The sequence below is a fragment of the Cervus elaphus genome, chromosome 5 (assembly GCF_910594005.1).
Source record: "Cervus elaphus chromosome 5, mCerEla1.1, whole genome shotgun sequence".
Lineage (NCBI taxonomy): Eukaryota > Metazoa > Chordata > Mammalia > Artiodactyla > Cervidae > Cervus > Cervus elaphus.
Genome location: NC_057819.1, coordinates 85,627,788 through 85,642,005, shown reverse-complemented (window position 1 = coordinate 85,642,005; position 14,218 = coordinate 85,627,788). Strand labels below are relative to the sequence as shown.

At 37.8% G+C, this 14,218-nt stretch overlaps 2 protein-coding genes across 4 annotated transcripts in view; both read right to left on the bottom strand.

The window, feature by feature from the left end:
• Window positions 1–14,218, bottom strand: part of USP32 (ubiquitin specific peptidase 32) — a 195,589-nt gene that overhangs the window by 35,956 nt on the left and 145,415 nt on the right. For all 3 annotated transcript variants that reach the window (XM_043902914.1, XM_043902912.1, XM_043902913.1), the window contains exons 12-15: window positions 11,369–11,471; window positions 5,437–5,632; window positions 3,410–3,585; window positions 2,618–2,758 (exon numbers count right to left, since the gene is read on the bottom strand). In XM_043902914.1, coding sequence (XP_043758849.1) covers window positions 2,618–2,758; window positions 3,410–3,585; window positions 5,437–5,632; window positions 11,369–11,471 — 616 coding nt within the window. The remainder of the gene's footprint in view (window positions 1–2,617; window positions 2,759–3,409; window positions 3,586–5,436; window positions 5,633–11,368; window positions 11,472–14,218) is intronic.
• On the bottom strand, window positions 8,226–10,214 carry LOC122694334 (cyclin-dependent kinase 4 inhibitor C). Its single transcript, XM_043902948.1, has one exon. The coding sequence runs from the start codon at window positions 9,099–9,101 to the stop codon at window positions 8,595–8,597; it is 507 nt and encodes a 168-aa protein (XP_043758883.1). The 5' UTR covers window positions 9,102–10,214; the 3' UTR covers window positions 8,226–8,594.

Genomic DNA, 14,218 nt, shown 5'->3' with positions numbered 1-14,218 from the left:
AGGTAAGTGATTTTGTGAGCAAATTACAGATCAACAAATTCTTATACATTCATGCATAATCAAACATATATACATATTTATTTACATTTTAATTATTCTTGTCTATGAACTAACTGAACTACAACTGGATAACAATAAATGCAATTCCATTTGTAGGAATTGATGTTAAAGAGATCACCACACATTGGAGAAGAGAATATTCACCAGAAAATTGTTCTAAACAACGAAAATCTGGATGCAAACTAAATGTCCATCCATGGTGATTGGTTAATAAATTATGAGTTATTAACCTTGAAAGATATCAATAACATCTATCTTAGATTGAAAATAGATTATAAGACAGCAAGCATAATATGATTCAATTTCATAAAATTATTTATACATATTTGTATATAATAGGCACAGGAATGTTTGGGAAGACGTACATTGAAATGTTAATAGTAATTACTTCTAAAAAAATAAAATAGTAAATACTTCTTAAGGAGTAGGATATGGTTTTTATTTTCTTTGTATTTTTTTACAATGCTCAATGTTATTGAGCTTGTTCACAAGAATTAAAGTTATTTTTAAAAAAATGGTGTGATTTATGTAAACATGTCAATGAAAGTATTTATTTTTAACCTTGCTGTGGCAAATATACTTAGTGTTCTTTAACATGGAACACCATACTTTAAATGTTTTTACAGCAATTTTTCCTGAAATCAGGCAAATTATCATATTTAGAGGTGAAAAAATACTGTCAAATCAGCAAATGAAGCTTTAATGTAGTAAAATGGTAGCTTAACTAATATTTATCTGATACCAATGTTAAAAAGCATGACCTTTTGTGAGGCTTTGAAAAAACTCATTTAATAATTATGATGATGATGACAGCAGCAACAGGCAAAATTTGCTACTGACCATTACTATAACTCAGATGCTGTGCTAATCATATGCATTATTTACTTATCAAAACAAGTCTAATGAGGTAGATACCACTGTTAACTCCATTTTACAGATGAGGAAACTAAGATTTAGAGATGAAAACATTGATGCTTTTGAACTGTGGTGTTGGAGAAGACTCTTGAGAGTCCCTTGGACTGCAAGGATATCAAGCCAATAAATCCTAAAGGAAATCAGTCCTGAAGCCACCTGATGCAAAGAACTGATGCACTGGAAGAGACCCTGATGCTGGAAAAGATTGGAAGGCAGGAGGAGAAGGGACGACAGAGGATGAGATGGTTAGATGGCATCACCGACTTGATGGACATGAGTTTGAGTAAGTTTCCGGGAGCTGGTGAAGGACAAGGAAGCCTGGTGTGCTGCAGTCCATGGGGTCGCAAAGAGTTGGACGCGACTGAGCGACTGAACTGAACTGAACTGAATGTGAATCCAGGCAGACTCTAAAATATCAAACTGCATCTGTCTATCCATCTAACCATCAAACATCTACCATTATCACAATGATTCCCTTACAGATACAGAATTTTAGACAGAGCAGGGAAGTCCCAGAAATTAAGTGATTAATTCAAGGACTACCCCAAACCCCAATAAATAAAGAATATGTATGCATATATATCTATGTATATTCATATTTACATTTAACTAACTAGGAGTTCTGTTGACAAATATAGTAAAAACCTTTTGGAGCCAACAAATACATACCCTAAATTCCTGATTAAGATTTAAACATAATTTTTGTAAGTACAATTATTAATAACAAAATCATTATTAAAATTATAGACTATGGATATACAGCAGAGTTTTACTCTTTTTGGAAGTGATCTAACTTACTATATCTTATCTATGTAAAACCTTCCTGGTATAAAAAAGTTCTAGTTTGGACATTATATAAGGGAGAGTCTTTTGTTAGCAAAAGAATCTTATGAAGTATTTTGCTGCATCAATAATGTGAAGAGTATTCAAGGCAATGAATACTGCTGTTTACTGTATAAGCAAAATAAATGATGCTATAGAGTTAACTAATATTTTGATATTACACACTCCAAGCCCTTTAAATTACTTCAGAGCATTTTACTTATGCTCTAAATGACTCATTCTATTAATGGTCACAATCAGAATTCACCAGCTTTGAATTCTTATTATCATCTATTATGATCTTGTTACGTCCCTCCTTCAGAAAGACAAACCACAAAAATCCACAACAGCTAAGTGGATGTCTGTGTGGCTAAGGGGAATAACAGTTTTAGAAATAATATCTGTACCACTTCTCTTTTTTCACTGAACTTCTTGGCACTGACTCTCAGACTTCTGCTCCAGTCTAAGTTCTGCATTATCTTAATGTCTGTGTTTATGTGGATGACTTATTTAATTGCCTAGCTTCATAATTCCTTGACTCTATTTAGTCCAGTGATTATTTCCTTCATTTTATAGAAGTTGCCCATTCCCAAAGGAATATCATTTTGTGGTTAGTACCTAGTACAGTGCTCAATAAATGTATGAGTAAGTGAATGAATGAAAATAAAAGAACCTAAAATTTATTCAACTAATTTGAACAGGTATTGAATGCTCTATCATGGTTAAGAACTAATTTGTGGATAGTGAGGTTCATATAGTGAATTAATAGAAGACCCTATTATAAATGCTTCTTATATAAGACAATATTGGCTGTACTTACAGGTCTAGGTAGGGCCAGGTTTGCTCCATACCAATGATAAAGTGCTCTCCATACAGGTTCTGGGACCATCTCATAATCTCTTCCATGGATCAGCTGTGGGGTTCGTTTTAATCGTCCTCCTTCTAGTGTTAATGATGTAGCCTTAGAAAGAATGGAATGTAAATGTTGACTTTTTTTTTTGGCCCCACCTCTTGGCTTGTGGGATCTTAGTTTCCTGACCAGGGATGGAACCCAGGCCCACAGCAGTGAAAGCTCGGAGTCCTAACCACTGGACTGTCAGGGAATTCCCCCAATGTATTTTTAAAATTAGTCTCTTGTGTTTTAACAAAACCTAGACACAGGAAAATAAGCAAATGTCACTACTCAGTTTCACATTACTAGAAAAAAAAAAGAATTTTCTAAAAGGTTTTTATTTTGAACTTTCAAAATAAACTATTTAAGAAAGGAAACTCAAGGTAAATTATTTGAAAGAAAATCACTGAAACATTTGAAAATATTAAGGATAGCTTTCATAGACTTCTTTACAACAGTAAAAAGTATTATCATTTTTTAAAAAAGCTTTTTTCACATACATGTGAAACTACATTTTCATAGTAGCTGTTCTAAGTAAGAAAAATAACATTTCTAAGGATCACTAAACTGAGGCTATGTAAGTAGTAAGTCATAAAATATTCTCACAGAAACATTTCTATCTACAACAGGTTAATAAAATGAGTCACAAACATTTTCTTTGTGCTGAAATTTTTAGAATGAAATTTATTAGCAACTTGAAAGAGATGTCCAATTACTTACCTTTACTGGTTCTTGAGTAACTAGTGGCTGGTTATCAATAGCCCCTGGCTTCTGAGGATTGAGGTGCAACAAAATATTCCCATTGGCTCCTAGTAAACACTGATTGTTATTGTCAGAAGTGTTATGTTGTCGAGCAAAGCACATATCTGTTCCTGGTGTGGGAGAATACAGCAAGCCTGTAAGGACCAAGAAGATGGAAGCTCTGTTTTACTATACATAAAATAGTCTCGAAGATATGAACTCAAAGTCCATGTATTACGTTAATGCTATTATTCTGTGGACATGTCAGTCCAGTGTTAGATTCTCTAATTGTGTAGAAGACACAGAGGTATTTTTTTTTGGAAAATCAAATGAACATTTGGCCAGACTCCTAGAATATCTAATAATTCACAAGAATTCTATGTCCTCTGATAGGAAAGGAAGAAATATGGCCAAGTAGCTGGACTCTCCCATATCTTTCCTTAATTCTCTTCTGCCCGCAAAGGTTCTTAGTAGATAAGGGTGATAACAAGTCTCTAAACCAAAGAGCAGGAGCTAAAACAAGAACGCCAACAGGAGAATGGAGAATGCTAGGACAGAAGAAACTGTTCCCCAATAAATCTATTTGAAAGGAAGGCATGGATGTTACAACAGAAAAATACATACAGGAAAATGATTGATAATGACTTAAGCGTTGTGAACCTGAATGGTATCTTAAGGTATTTCAACTCTCAACCATATGTTAATCACTGGTAAACATTCTAGTCATCAACCACTTTTAACCTACTTGTGGTGCTGCTCAGCATGTGGACAGCACAGAGCTGAGCTGTGTGCAAACTGAGCATATATCAAAAAGGACCTGAGGGAGGGTCAAGAAACAGTGAAAAGCTGATCAAAGACAGCACTTTTAGGACTGTTGAGTGATCTCTGTAATAACATCAGATGGGGAAATTGATGCCTTTGAAGTGAAGAATTGATGCTTTTGAACTGTGGTGTGGAGAAAACTCTTGAGAGACCCTTGGATGACAAGGAGATCAAACCAGTCAATCCTAAAGGAAATCAGTCCTGAATATTTGTTGGAAGGACTCAAGCTGAAGCTGAAGCTCCAATACTTTGGCCATCTGATCCAAAGAACTGTCTCATTGGAAATGACCCTGATGCTGGGAAAGACTGGAGGCAAGAGGAGAAGGGGACGACAGAGGATAAGATGGTTGGATGGCATCACCGACTCCATGGACATGAACTTGAGCAAGCTCTGGGGGTTGGTGATGGACAAGGAAGCCTGGCATGCTGCAGTCCATGGGATTGCAAAGAGTCAGACACGACTGAGAGACTGAACTGAACTGAGATTCTACAAGGAGTTCTGCAGAGAAAATGCTAGCTCTGTTCAATTTGCCTTCTTGCTCCACAGAAAAGGAGAAGAAAAATCTCCAAGATGAAACAACAGAGTAAGATTGAGAGTCCTGCAACTGTACCAGCAGAATAACAGGAATCAACTAAATTCATTTGGGCCAAAATATAGCAAAGCACCTTCCACATAAGTGTAAAACTACTAAGTTTTAGGTAGGTATCAACAACCGAAGGGGATTATGGGCAACATTATCAATTCTTTCTAAATATGTTGACAAAATAACTCCCAAATTCCAGCCTGGAATATCTGAATCTGACATGAGGATGCATTTGATCCAATGAAGGTGTGCTATGGTTAGAGTTCTGGAGATAAAAGTTTAGATTTTCTTCAAAAATGGCTTCTCTAAACTAAATTTATTGACAGAATGATTTAATAACAATATGGAAAGACTGACCTAATCAATGAAAACTGTGAAAATATTTTCAAATTGGGAGATTAATGACATAGAACATAGACGAGTTCCTCTTTGTAAAGCTGCTAATATATTTAAGAATCTGTTAATTGACTATTTAATTCAAAACCTGTTTCTGTGAATGGAAGCCTGATGCGAATATATCACCAAGCATACTCTCTGACAAACTGTACCACTTTAAGAAATGACCCTGCCTAAACCTCACAGAAAATAAGTCATACTTACCACTGCCAGCAGTTTCTGAGGCTTCAGATGCACTAGAAACATTGTCTGAAAATTTTTCTTCAGCGGTGTTCACGTAACTTGGGCTGCCTCCCCCAATTCTATCTTCACTCTGCTCTATAGGATGTGCTGTTGTTCCAAAGGAATACTTCCCTCCATTTAGCACAGATGATGGCTCAATCACAACAGGGCTGGCATCCTAAAAATCATGCAGTCAGATATTAAGAGGTAAAATTCAATAATCTGACAATTATGCAGCCTTCAAAAATGAATCCCCCAACTGTCTACTGTTTCTAATTCTCCTGTGGCTGGCTATGGCACTTAAAACATTTGAATGTATAACTGAGTTTTAATTTCTTCAAAGAAGAATAGTGTATATAAGCAAAACTGGTAAGGAAGAATGGGAACAGACTGCAAGCGACACTGTGCCACATAAAGTAATTTAGAATTTATTCTGTTGGAAGTTGAAAATCATGGAAGGTTTTTATTGATATTAAAAAGCTAAATAATATTTATTCTTTTATTATTAAATATTACATTATTATTATAGAAAATATAGAAAAACATGAAGAAACTAAACATCACAAGTACTCAGATTCCATCATTTAGCATTAACTATAGCTGACATTTTGATGTGTTTCCTTTATTTTTTGTGACTGAACATATACACATATTTATAAAAGATAAATGTAGGGAATACGGTTAGAATTAAGGGCAGGGTACTGACTTACCAGCTATGCAGCCTTTCATAAACTTACAAGCCTCAGTTTCTTTATGGGTAAAAACTAGGATATTAGTATCTCAGAGTTATACGAAGATTACATGAGTGACACATGTAAATTGCCTGGCATTTAGTAAACGTGAACTATCATTCTGGTTGTTGTTAGAAAACACATTTTAAATACAGCATATTGCTTCTTTTTCTTTCACTTAACATTATATTGACAGGATTTTTCTGTGAGAGGCTTCTAAACAGGGGATAGTATAATCCAGTTTTTGTTTTAAAAATAACTCTATAGTGTGCAAAAAGCAGGCAGAAAGTGAAAACTGAGACACAAGTTGGAAGACTTCTATAGTAATTTAGACAAGAGACACTGAGGTACTCAACCATAAAGCTAGAACCAGAAGTAAGAAGATGGAGAGAGAGCATGAATTTAGGAGACAAAAAAAAAAAAAAGTGGCAATTAATTGTGTATGAAAGAAGGGCACAGTTAATTCCAAAGTAGAACATGAGATGCTGACTTAGATGACTAGATGGGAGTTGACATCTTCATAAGATAAGGTGTATAACTGAATAGGATAGTTTTGGGAATGAGCTTATTTTGGCTTGAGATTCTGTGGACATTTGAGTCTAGTGCTCAGGACAGAGAAAGAGATGAGATACAGATTGGGGACTATATACATTTCTGCAAACACAAGAATATGGCATATGTAGAATAAGGAGAGAACAGTATTTACAGGATAGGTGGCAGAAGAATCTAGGAAGGATACTGAGTCTGAATGACCAGGGAAAAATCAGGAGAGGTAGCTTCCCAGGTGGCACTAATGGTAAAGAATCTGCCTGCCAATGCAGGAGATGCAGAGTCAATCCCTCCGTTGGTTGGGAAGATGCCCTGGAGGAGGAAAATGGCAACCCACTCCATTATCCTTGCCTGAAACATATCATGGACGAGGAGGCTGGCTGACTACATACAGTACATAGGGTCAAAAAGAGCCAGACACGTATGAGTGACTAAACATACACACAGAGTCCTAGAAGCAGAGGCAGCTAGCACAGAACTATTTTCTACTAAGCTTATTTGTGAGGGGAAAACAGAAAAATCAGCAAACAAAAAACACACAGAAAAACAGAGAATGAAGACTGAGGAGGAGCAGAAGGGAAGGTGCTATGAGAACATGTATCTGTGAGTGGTTTTAAAAGATCAGGATATTTTTAAGTAAAGGTAATTAGGAAGACTAAAGGTGCTAAACAGTAACAAGGTCCCAGAGGCATCTGAGACAGATAGCATGGCTACAGGAACTCAAGTGGTATTCAGTAAACAGTGACATAAATTTTAGTAGATGAAACTGATGAATGGATGGGGGTCTTGAAGGCACCACTTAGAAAGTAACTAACAGAAACTTAAGAAAAACATCAAATTTAAAACATAAACTCCAAGTCACAGCATAGCAATAGCACAGTGGAAACTTTAGATTCTTTTAATGTAATTACAGCATCCCTGTGAAGTTGCTCAATGGTGTCTGACTCTTTGTGATCCCATGGACTGTAGCCTACCAGGCTCCTCTGTGCATGGAATTTTCCAGGCAAGAGTACTGGGGTGGGTTGCCATTTCCTTCTCCAGAGGATCTTCCCAACCCAGGGACTGAACCCAGGTCTCCCGCATTGCAGGCAGATGCTTTATCATCTGAGCCACAAGGGAAGCCCTAATTTTAGCCAAAACAAGGAGACATTTTATCAATATTTTATTAGATGTTTTTTGCCTCTTTGATCTGTAAGCCAGGTGAACACTATCAATTCGTAGATTCTTCAAAAGCCAGTTCTGAAAAAATTACACTGATTTAATCAAGAGTGGCAAGAAGAATGAGAATAAAACCTAGATTTCTTTCCACATACCAATCAACTTTATTGAACTAAAAAAGTTATATAGCTTTATTGTTAAAACTTCAAATAATTCAGAAGCACACAGATTCATATTCTTTATTACAGATCCAAATGTTAGTATCTTCTATTAATTATTAACTTTCTTAAAATATATGAAAGGTAGCAGATTATGTTGGGTTTTTTTTTTGTTTGTTTTGAAAATGTGTTTTAATCAGGCAAAAGAAGCATCAGGACAAACCATTTTAAAAACAAAGTCTCCAAGTTGGGTATTGAGACTGGCAAAGGGAGTGGCAAGGAGAAAAGTCAGGGAAAGATAAAATATTCAGAAGAAAGCCAAAGCTTTTGCAATTACATGTTAGAACTCGGTTTTGCAGGTGAAAGAGATGTTGCTTAAATATATTCATAAAACTATAGTAAGATTTCCACTTAGCAGTTTCAGAGGCTTTAACTAGCTGCTTAAAATATGACAAAACAGAATTTTAACAAACGATATTAAAATAGGACAGCCAATCAATTAACTGACAAAACAGAAGACAGTGTGGGAGAGCCCTCCCCACATTCATTGCAGATTCGCAGCTCCCTCCGCCCGGTTTCCCTCCATCAGGCTAACGACCTCGTTTCTCCGGTAGAGCCTGGCCAAGTCGCAGGCGGTGTCCCCCTGATGGTTCCGATGCCCCACTTTGCAGGCCGTATGCTTCACAAGGAACTCCACCACGGGGAGGTGGCCTTCTTTGGCAGCCAAGTGCAAGGGCAGGTTCCCTTCATTATCCTCGATGTTAACATCAGCTTGAAACTCCAGCAAAGTCTGTAAAGTGTCCAGGAAACCTGCTCTGGCCGCATCGTGAATGACAGCGAAACCAGTTCGGTCTTTCAAATCGGGATTAGCACCTCTAAGTAGTAGTCTCCTGGCAATCTCCGGATTTCCAAGTTTCATAACCTGCAGCGCAGTCCTTCCAAATCCATTTTGTGCATTGACGTTTACATTATTTTGCAACAAACTAGTAAGTTGCTCTAGGTCCCCCCTGGCAGCTGCGGACGCCAACTCGTTCCCCCAAGGCTCGGCCATTCTTTAGGGTCCCTTGTTCACAGCAGTGACTTGAGCCGCGCGAGCCAGTACCGCAGGGGCAGGTCCTCGGAGGGGCTCGGTCTCCATCCGTCTCGCCGAAGGGGTAGTTCTGAGTCCTCCGCTGCAGGGAGAGCGCCTCGGTGGCTGGATGCTGATGTGCTCCGGGGGTTAAAGATGATCGCCAAAATCAAATGAGAGTAGCAGTTCCGTGGCCCTCAAGTTACAGGTCGTAACGACTCCTCCGTGGACTCCGATTCTCCGGATGAGTCTTAATCCGCGTCCAGGCCGAGCTGCGGGCTAACCCCGCGCGGGAGGGCTTCGGAGCCCGCCCGCCGGGCTACCGCAGCCCTGCCGAGCCTGAGAGGCCGTGGGAGCCAGGCTCGGCGCGCGTCTCCGGAGACGGCCGGGCGCGCGGCGGGCCCCCGGCAAGCCGGTCATGCCGGCCCCACCGGGTCCTGGGACGCCCAGCAGCGTGAGGAAGGGGGAGAGAGATGCGGGAAGTGTCTATGGAGCCCCGGCTGCTGAGGCAGCGCGCTGCAGCATCGCGGCTGCACGGGGCAGCCCACCGGTAACTTCCCGCCTACAACCGAGCCAGTTCAGACTTCCTAATGTAGAAGCTCATTGAGCGACCGCCGCTTCTTTTCCTTCCTTTCCTGGTTTTCTGAGGGCTCCAGAGATCGGGAGGGTCCTAGGAAGTCTCAGGCCAAGCTCTGAGTTTTGCGAGTCGCCACAATTCCAGGGCGCAGCCAGTTCCGCCCTCGGCGAGAGCTCAACGGCTTCGGCGCCCTGTGCCACTTCGCCAACCTCTCGCAGTCCCCTGGCCTGTGCCCCCAGCCTGTGCCGCCGATAGGGCAGCGGCCGCCAGCCAGCTGTGCCCAGGAGCCTAGCCGGGTAGCACCGCTTCCTCCCGAGCCGCAGCGCTCCCAGTGACAGTTTCTTTTGTAGCTGTCCCCCCCAAATCACTGGTCTCTGCTGCCTTCACCCCTACAGACACTTGTGCGTCGTGCCCCTTTCTGGTCTTTTCCTTCCCTCCCTCGCTTCTTTTTTCGCTCAAACAATTGCTGCTTCTGTTGCCGCTGCAGAGACGGTGCCGGTTTCTTCTCCCTTTTTTCCGACCTCCTATGTTGGGTTTTAAATAACTCTACTTCACAGTGAAAAAATTATTCCCTAATCAATCCTCTTCCAGTCCTTTGATTACTTTGAGGAAAGGGTCTCAGTTTGGTGTTAATGTGCTAACTGAATACCTGATACGCCAATCTAATACTTGGTAATTTCTCTTTTTAACAGAGAACAGGCCTCAGTATTAGTCTTCAAAAGGCAACACTACTTGGAATTTAATATATTTTGTTTCCATTAAATTTAGTTTTATTTTGATCTTCTATTTCTGGAATGTGACACTGATTTTCTATTTAAGATAGTGACATAAATAAGATTTAAAATAAGATATTAAAATAAGATATATTTATTTACATAAAAATGATAAAGTTATTTATATAAATGTAACTAAGAAAATAATAGTATGGAAATTATATGGCAAAAAAATGGTGATCACAGTATACAAATGATTAAAAACTGGCAATCTACATTAAGTATGGATTTGGAGCCATCAGTATTTTAAATTCAACTATTAACTAAAGAAGTCATAATTGTATCAACAACAGAACAACAGAATCACACTGACCTATGGCCTGTGTATTAGGCCTGAGTATTTAAATTATTAATCATATGTTTGGACTTCAGTTTGTTGACTTCTTGGCAATTCATTAAAGATAATATTGATCTTCTCACAGCTTTTCTGACAGCGTTCATACCGACAAAATGCATTCCATTTAAATTAGAATTCAAAAGAAAATTTTCAGTATACAAAAATGACTTAAATTAATTCAATCCCTTTCTCCAATTATGTTTTATAAATTTATTTGCTCAGGAATTTTTTTTTTTTAAAGCTTTCTATGTGATTCTGCTGTGCAATCAGAATTGCTAACCACTGTCCAAGTGAGAATTACAGTCTCCTACTTCTGTTTTCATAATGTGCTATAAATACTAAGTATATAGTACTTGATTTCTTAGTGAATCTATTACTTGCTCTGGAACTTGCTTTTTAGAAAAGCAGGTTGGTCCTTAGCAAGCATCATATAGGTATTCATTTGTTTCACCTTCAAATCTTTTTCTAGGTTGGAGCATTTTATTACTGTCCAGTAGTCACACAAAGTCTGATGGAGCTAAAAATCTTATTTTAAATGTAGATAAATAGGAATCTTACTTACATATTTGACATATTCTTTCCACTGCTGCCACCACTGCATAGAGATGATAAACCAATTGTGTCCTGGCTGCAGACCATATCTGCTCTCTCGTTCTAACCATCCTCTACATACAAAAGAAATTCAGCATATCAAATGGTGTGTAAAACAGATGACCATACACCCATAAATTATCATTAGAAACTTTTCAAAGGAAAAGCATGAAACAGATATATTTGGAAAATGGCCACATATTAAATTAGTGAAACACTGATAATCTAATTTCAGGAGTCATAATACCACTATTAAGACTCCAACTGATGTTTCAAAAACAACTTCACCGAAGAATAATTTAATAACAAGTTATCTGAATTAAGTGTAGAACTCAATGATTTTGGTAAATTTACAGACATGTACAACCATTACCACAATCCGATTTTAGACTATTTCAGATACCCCCAGAAGACATCTTTATGCTTTATTTTTAGTCATTTTTTTAGTCAAATTACTGCCCTCAGCCTCATGACACCACTAGTTTATCTTCTATCTCTTAAAAAGTCACACAGTTATGCCTGACTCTTTTTTTTTTTTTTTTTTAATATTTATTTATTTATTTGCACCAGGTCTTTACTTGCGGCATACAAACTCTTTAGTTGTGGCATGTGGGATCTAGTTCCCTGACCAGGGATTGAACCCAGGTCCCCTGCACTGGGAGCATGGAGTCTTAGCCACTGGACCACCAGGGAAGTCCCTGCCTGACTCTTTGCAACCCCATGGACTGTGGCCCACACCAGGCTCCTCTATCCATGGAATTCTCCAGGCAAAAATAATGGGAGTGGATAGCCATTCCCTTCTCTAGGGGATCTTCCCAGGGATATAACTCAGATCTCCTGGATTGCAAGTGGATTCTTTACTTGTCTGAGTCACACACTCCTGATAGCAGGGTGTAACAATGCCTGTTCTCCCAGTACTGCCATCAGAGTGGCTTGTCAAAATTATTTTTTGTCAATCTGCAAAAGAGACAAATGATGTCTCAGGGTAGCTTTAGTTTGTGCTTCTCTTATTATAAAGTCAATTTGATCCTTTCATATGACAATGGGCCATTATATAGCTTTTTTGTGAATTGTTTATTCATGTCTTTTGCTCTTTTTTCTATATACTTTTTTTTTGGTATTTTTTTAACTTTGATTTTTAAGAGTTCTTTCTATATCAGATATATTGCTATAGAGCTGTTAAACCGTGTCTGACTCTTTCGGGAGCCCATGGATTATCCCAGTCAGAATTCTCTGTCCATGGGATTTCCTGGGCGAGAATACTCAAGTGGGCTGCCATTTCTGACCATTGCACAATTTTAAAATGGGCAAGGGACTTAAATAAATAAATGGAATGTTATAACACATGGTCTCTTGTATCGGATCTCTTTTACTTAGCATGATGTTTTTGAAGTTCATCTACGTTGGAGCAGATACTATTACTTTGTGCTTTTTTTTTTTATTATTATTATTACTGAGTAATATTCCATAGGGTATTTGTGTATATTTTGTTTATCTATCTAATACTTGATAATGTGCAACTGGCAAACTGTTTTCCAAAGCGGCTACACCATTAACTTTCCCATCAGTATTGTATGACGGTTCTAGTTGCTCCACATTCTCACTAACACTTGTTATTTTCTGTCTTTTCTATCACAAATCTATCTAGTGGGTGTGAAGTGGTGTCACAATGTGATTTTAAAAACACTATTCTTATTGAGAAGAAATTCATATAACATAAGGTGGTCTCTGCACATTCTGACTGTACTAAATGCCACTGAATGTCATATATGCTTTACAACGGTTAATTTTATCTTATGCAAACTTCTCCAAAACAATTTCATATACCACAGCTAAGCAGTTATATTCTATTACTCCTTTTCCCTAGCCCTTGACAATCACCAGTCTGCTTTCTGTACTGATAGTTTAGTTTTACCTATTTTGGATATTTCATATAAATGGAATCGTATAATACGTCACCTCTTGTGTCTAGGTTCTTTCATTTGCGAGGTTCATCCATGTCATATCATCTATCAGTACATCATTTCTTTTTATGGCTGAGTGATATTTCATGGCATATATATACATTTTGTTTATCCATTCACCTTACTGATTGATATTTGGGCTGTTCCCACCTTATGGCTATTGTGAACAGTGCTAATAGGAAGATCTGGGTACAAGTATTTTAGTGCCTATTTTCAATTTTTTAGATAAATACCTAGAAGGGAATTGCTGAGTTATGTGGTAATTGCAATTTTGAGGAAATACCAACTTGTTTTCTATAGCAGTTACACCATTTTACAAATTCTACCAGTGACACAATGAGAATCCCAAATTCTCTACATCATCATGAAATTTACTTTCCACTTAAAAATTACAAACATCCTAGTAGGTACAAAGTGGAATTTCATGTGGTTTTGAGTTGCATTTCCTTAATGACAAATGATTTTGAGCATCTTTTCAACTGCTGGATAACCATGTGTATATTATTTGTGTATATCATCTCTGGAGAAATGTGTATTGAAGTCCCTTGCCCGTTTTAAAACTGAGTTATATTTTGGTTGATGAATTGTAGGAGTTCTTTATACATTCTAGTTACTTGATTCTTGTCAGATCTATGATTTACAAACATTATGTCTCAGTCTGTAGGTTTTCTTTTCAGTTTCTTGACAATGCCCTTTGAAGAACAAGCTTTTAATTTAGATGAAGCTAAATTTACCTATTTTTTCTTTTACTGCTTCTGTTCTAAGAGTCACATATAAGAATTCATTTCAAAATCCAAATCAGTCTTGAAGAAATATTTTTTCAGGATATAGAATTCTTGGCTACAGTGTTTTTTTTT

Coding starts and splice junctions, on each gene's coding strand:
- LOC122694334 (XM_043902948.1), bottom strand. CDS start 9,101: ATGGCCGAGCCTTGGGGGAACGAGTTGGCGTCCGCAGCTGCCAGGGGG.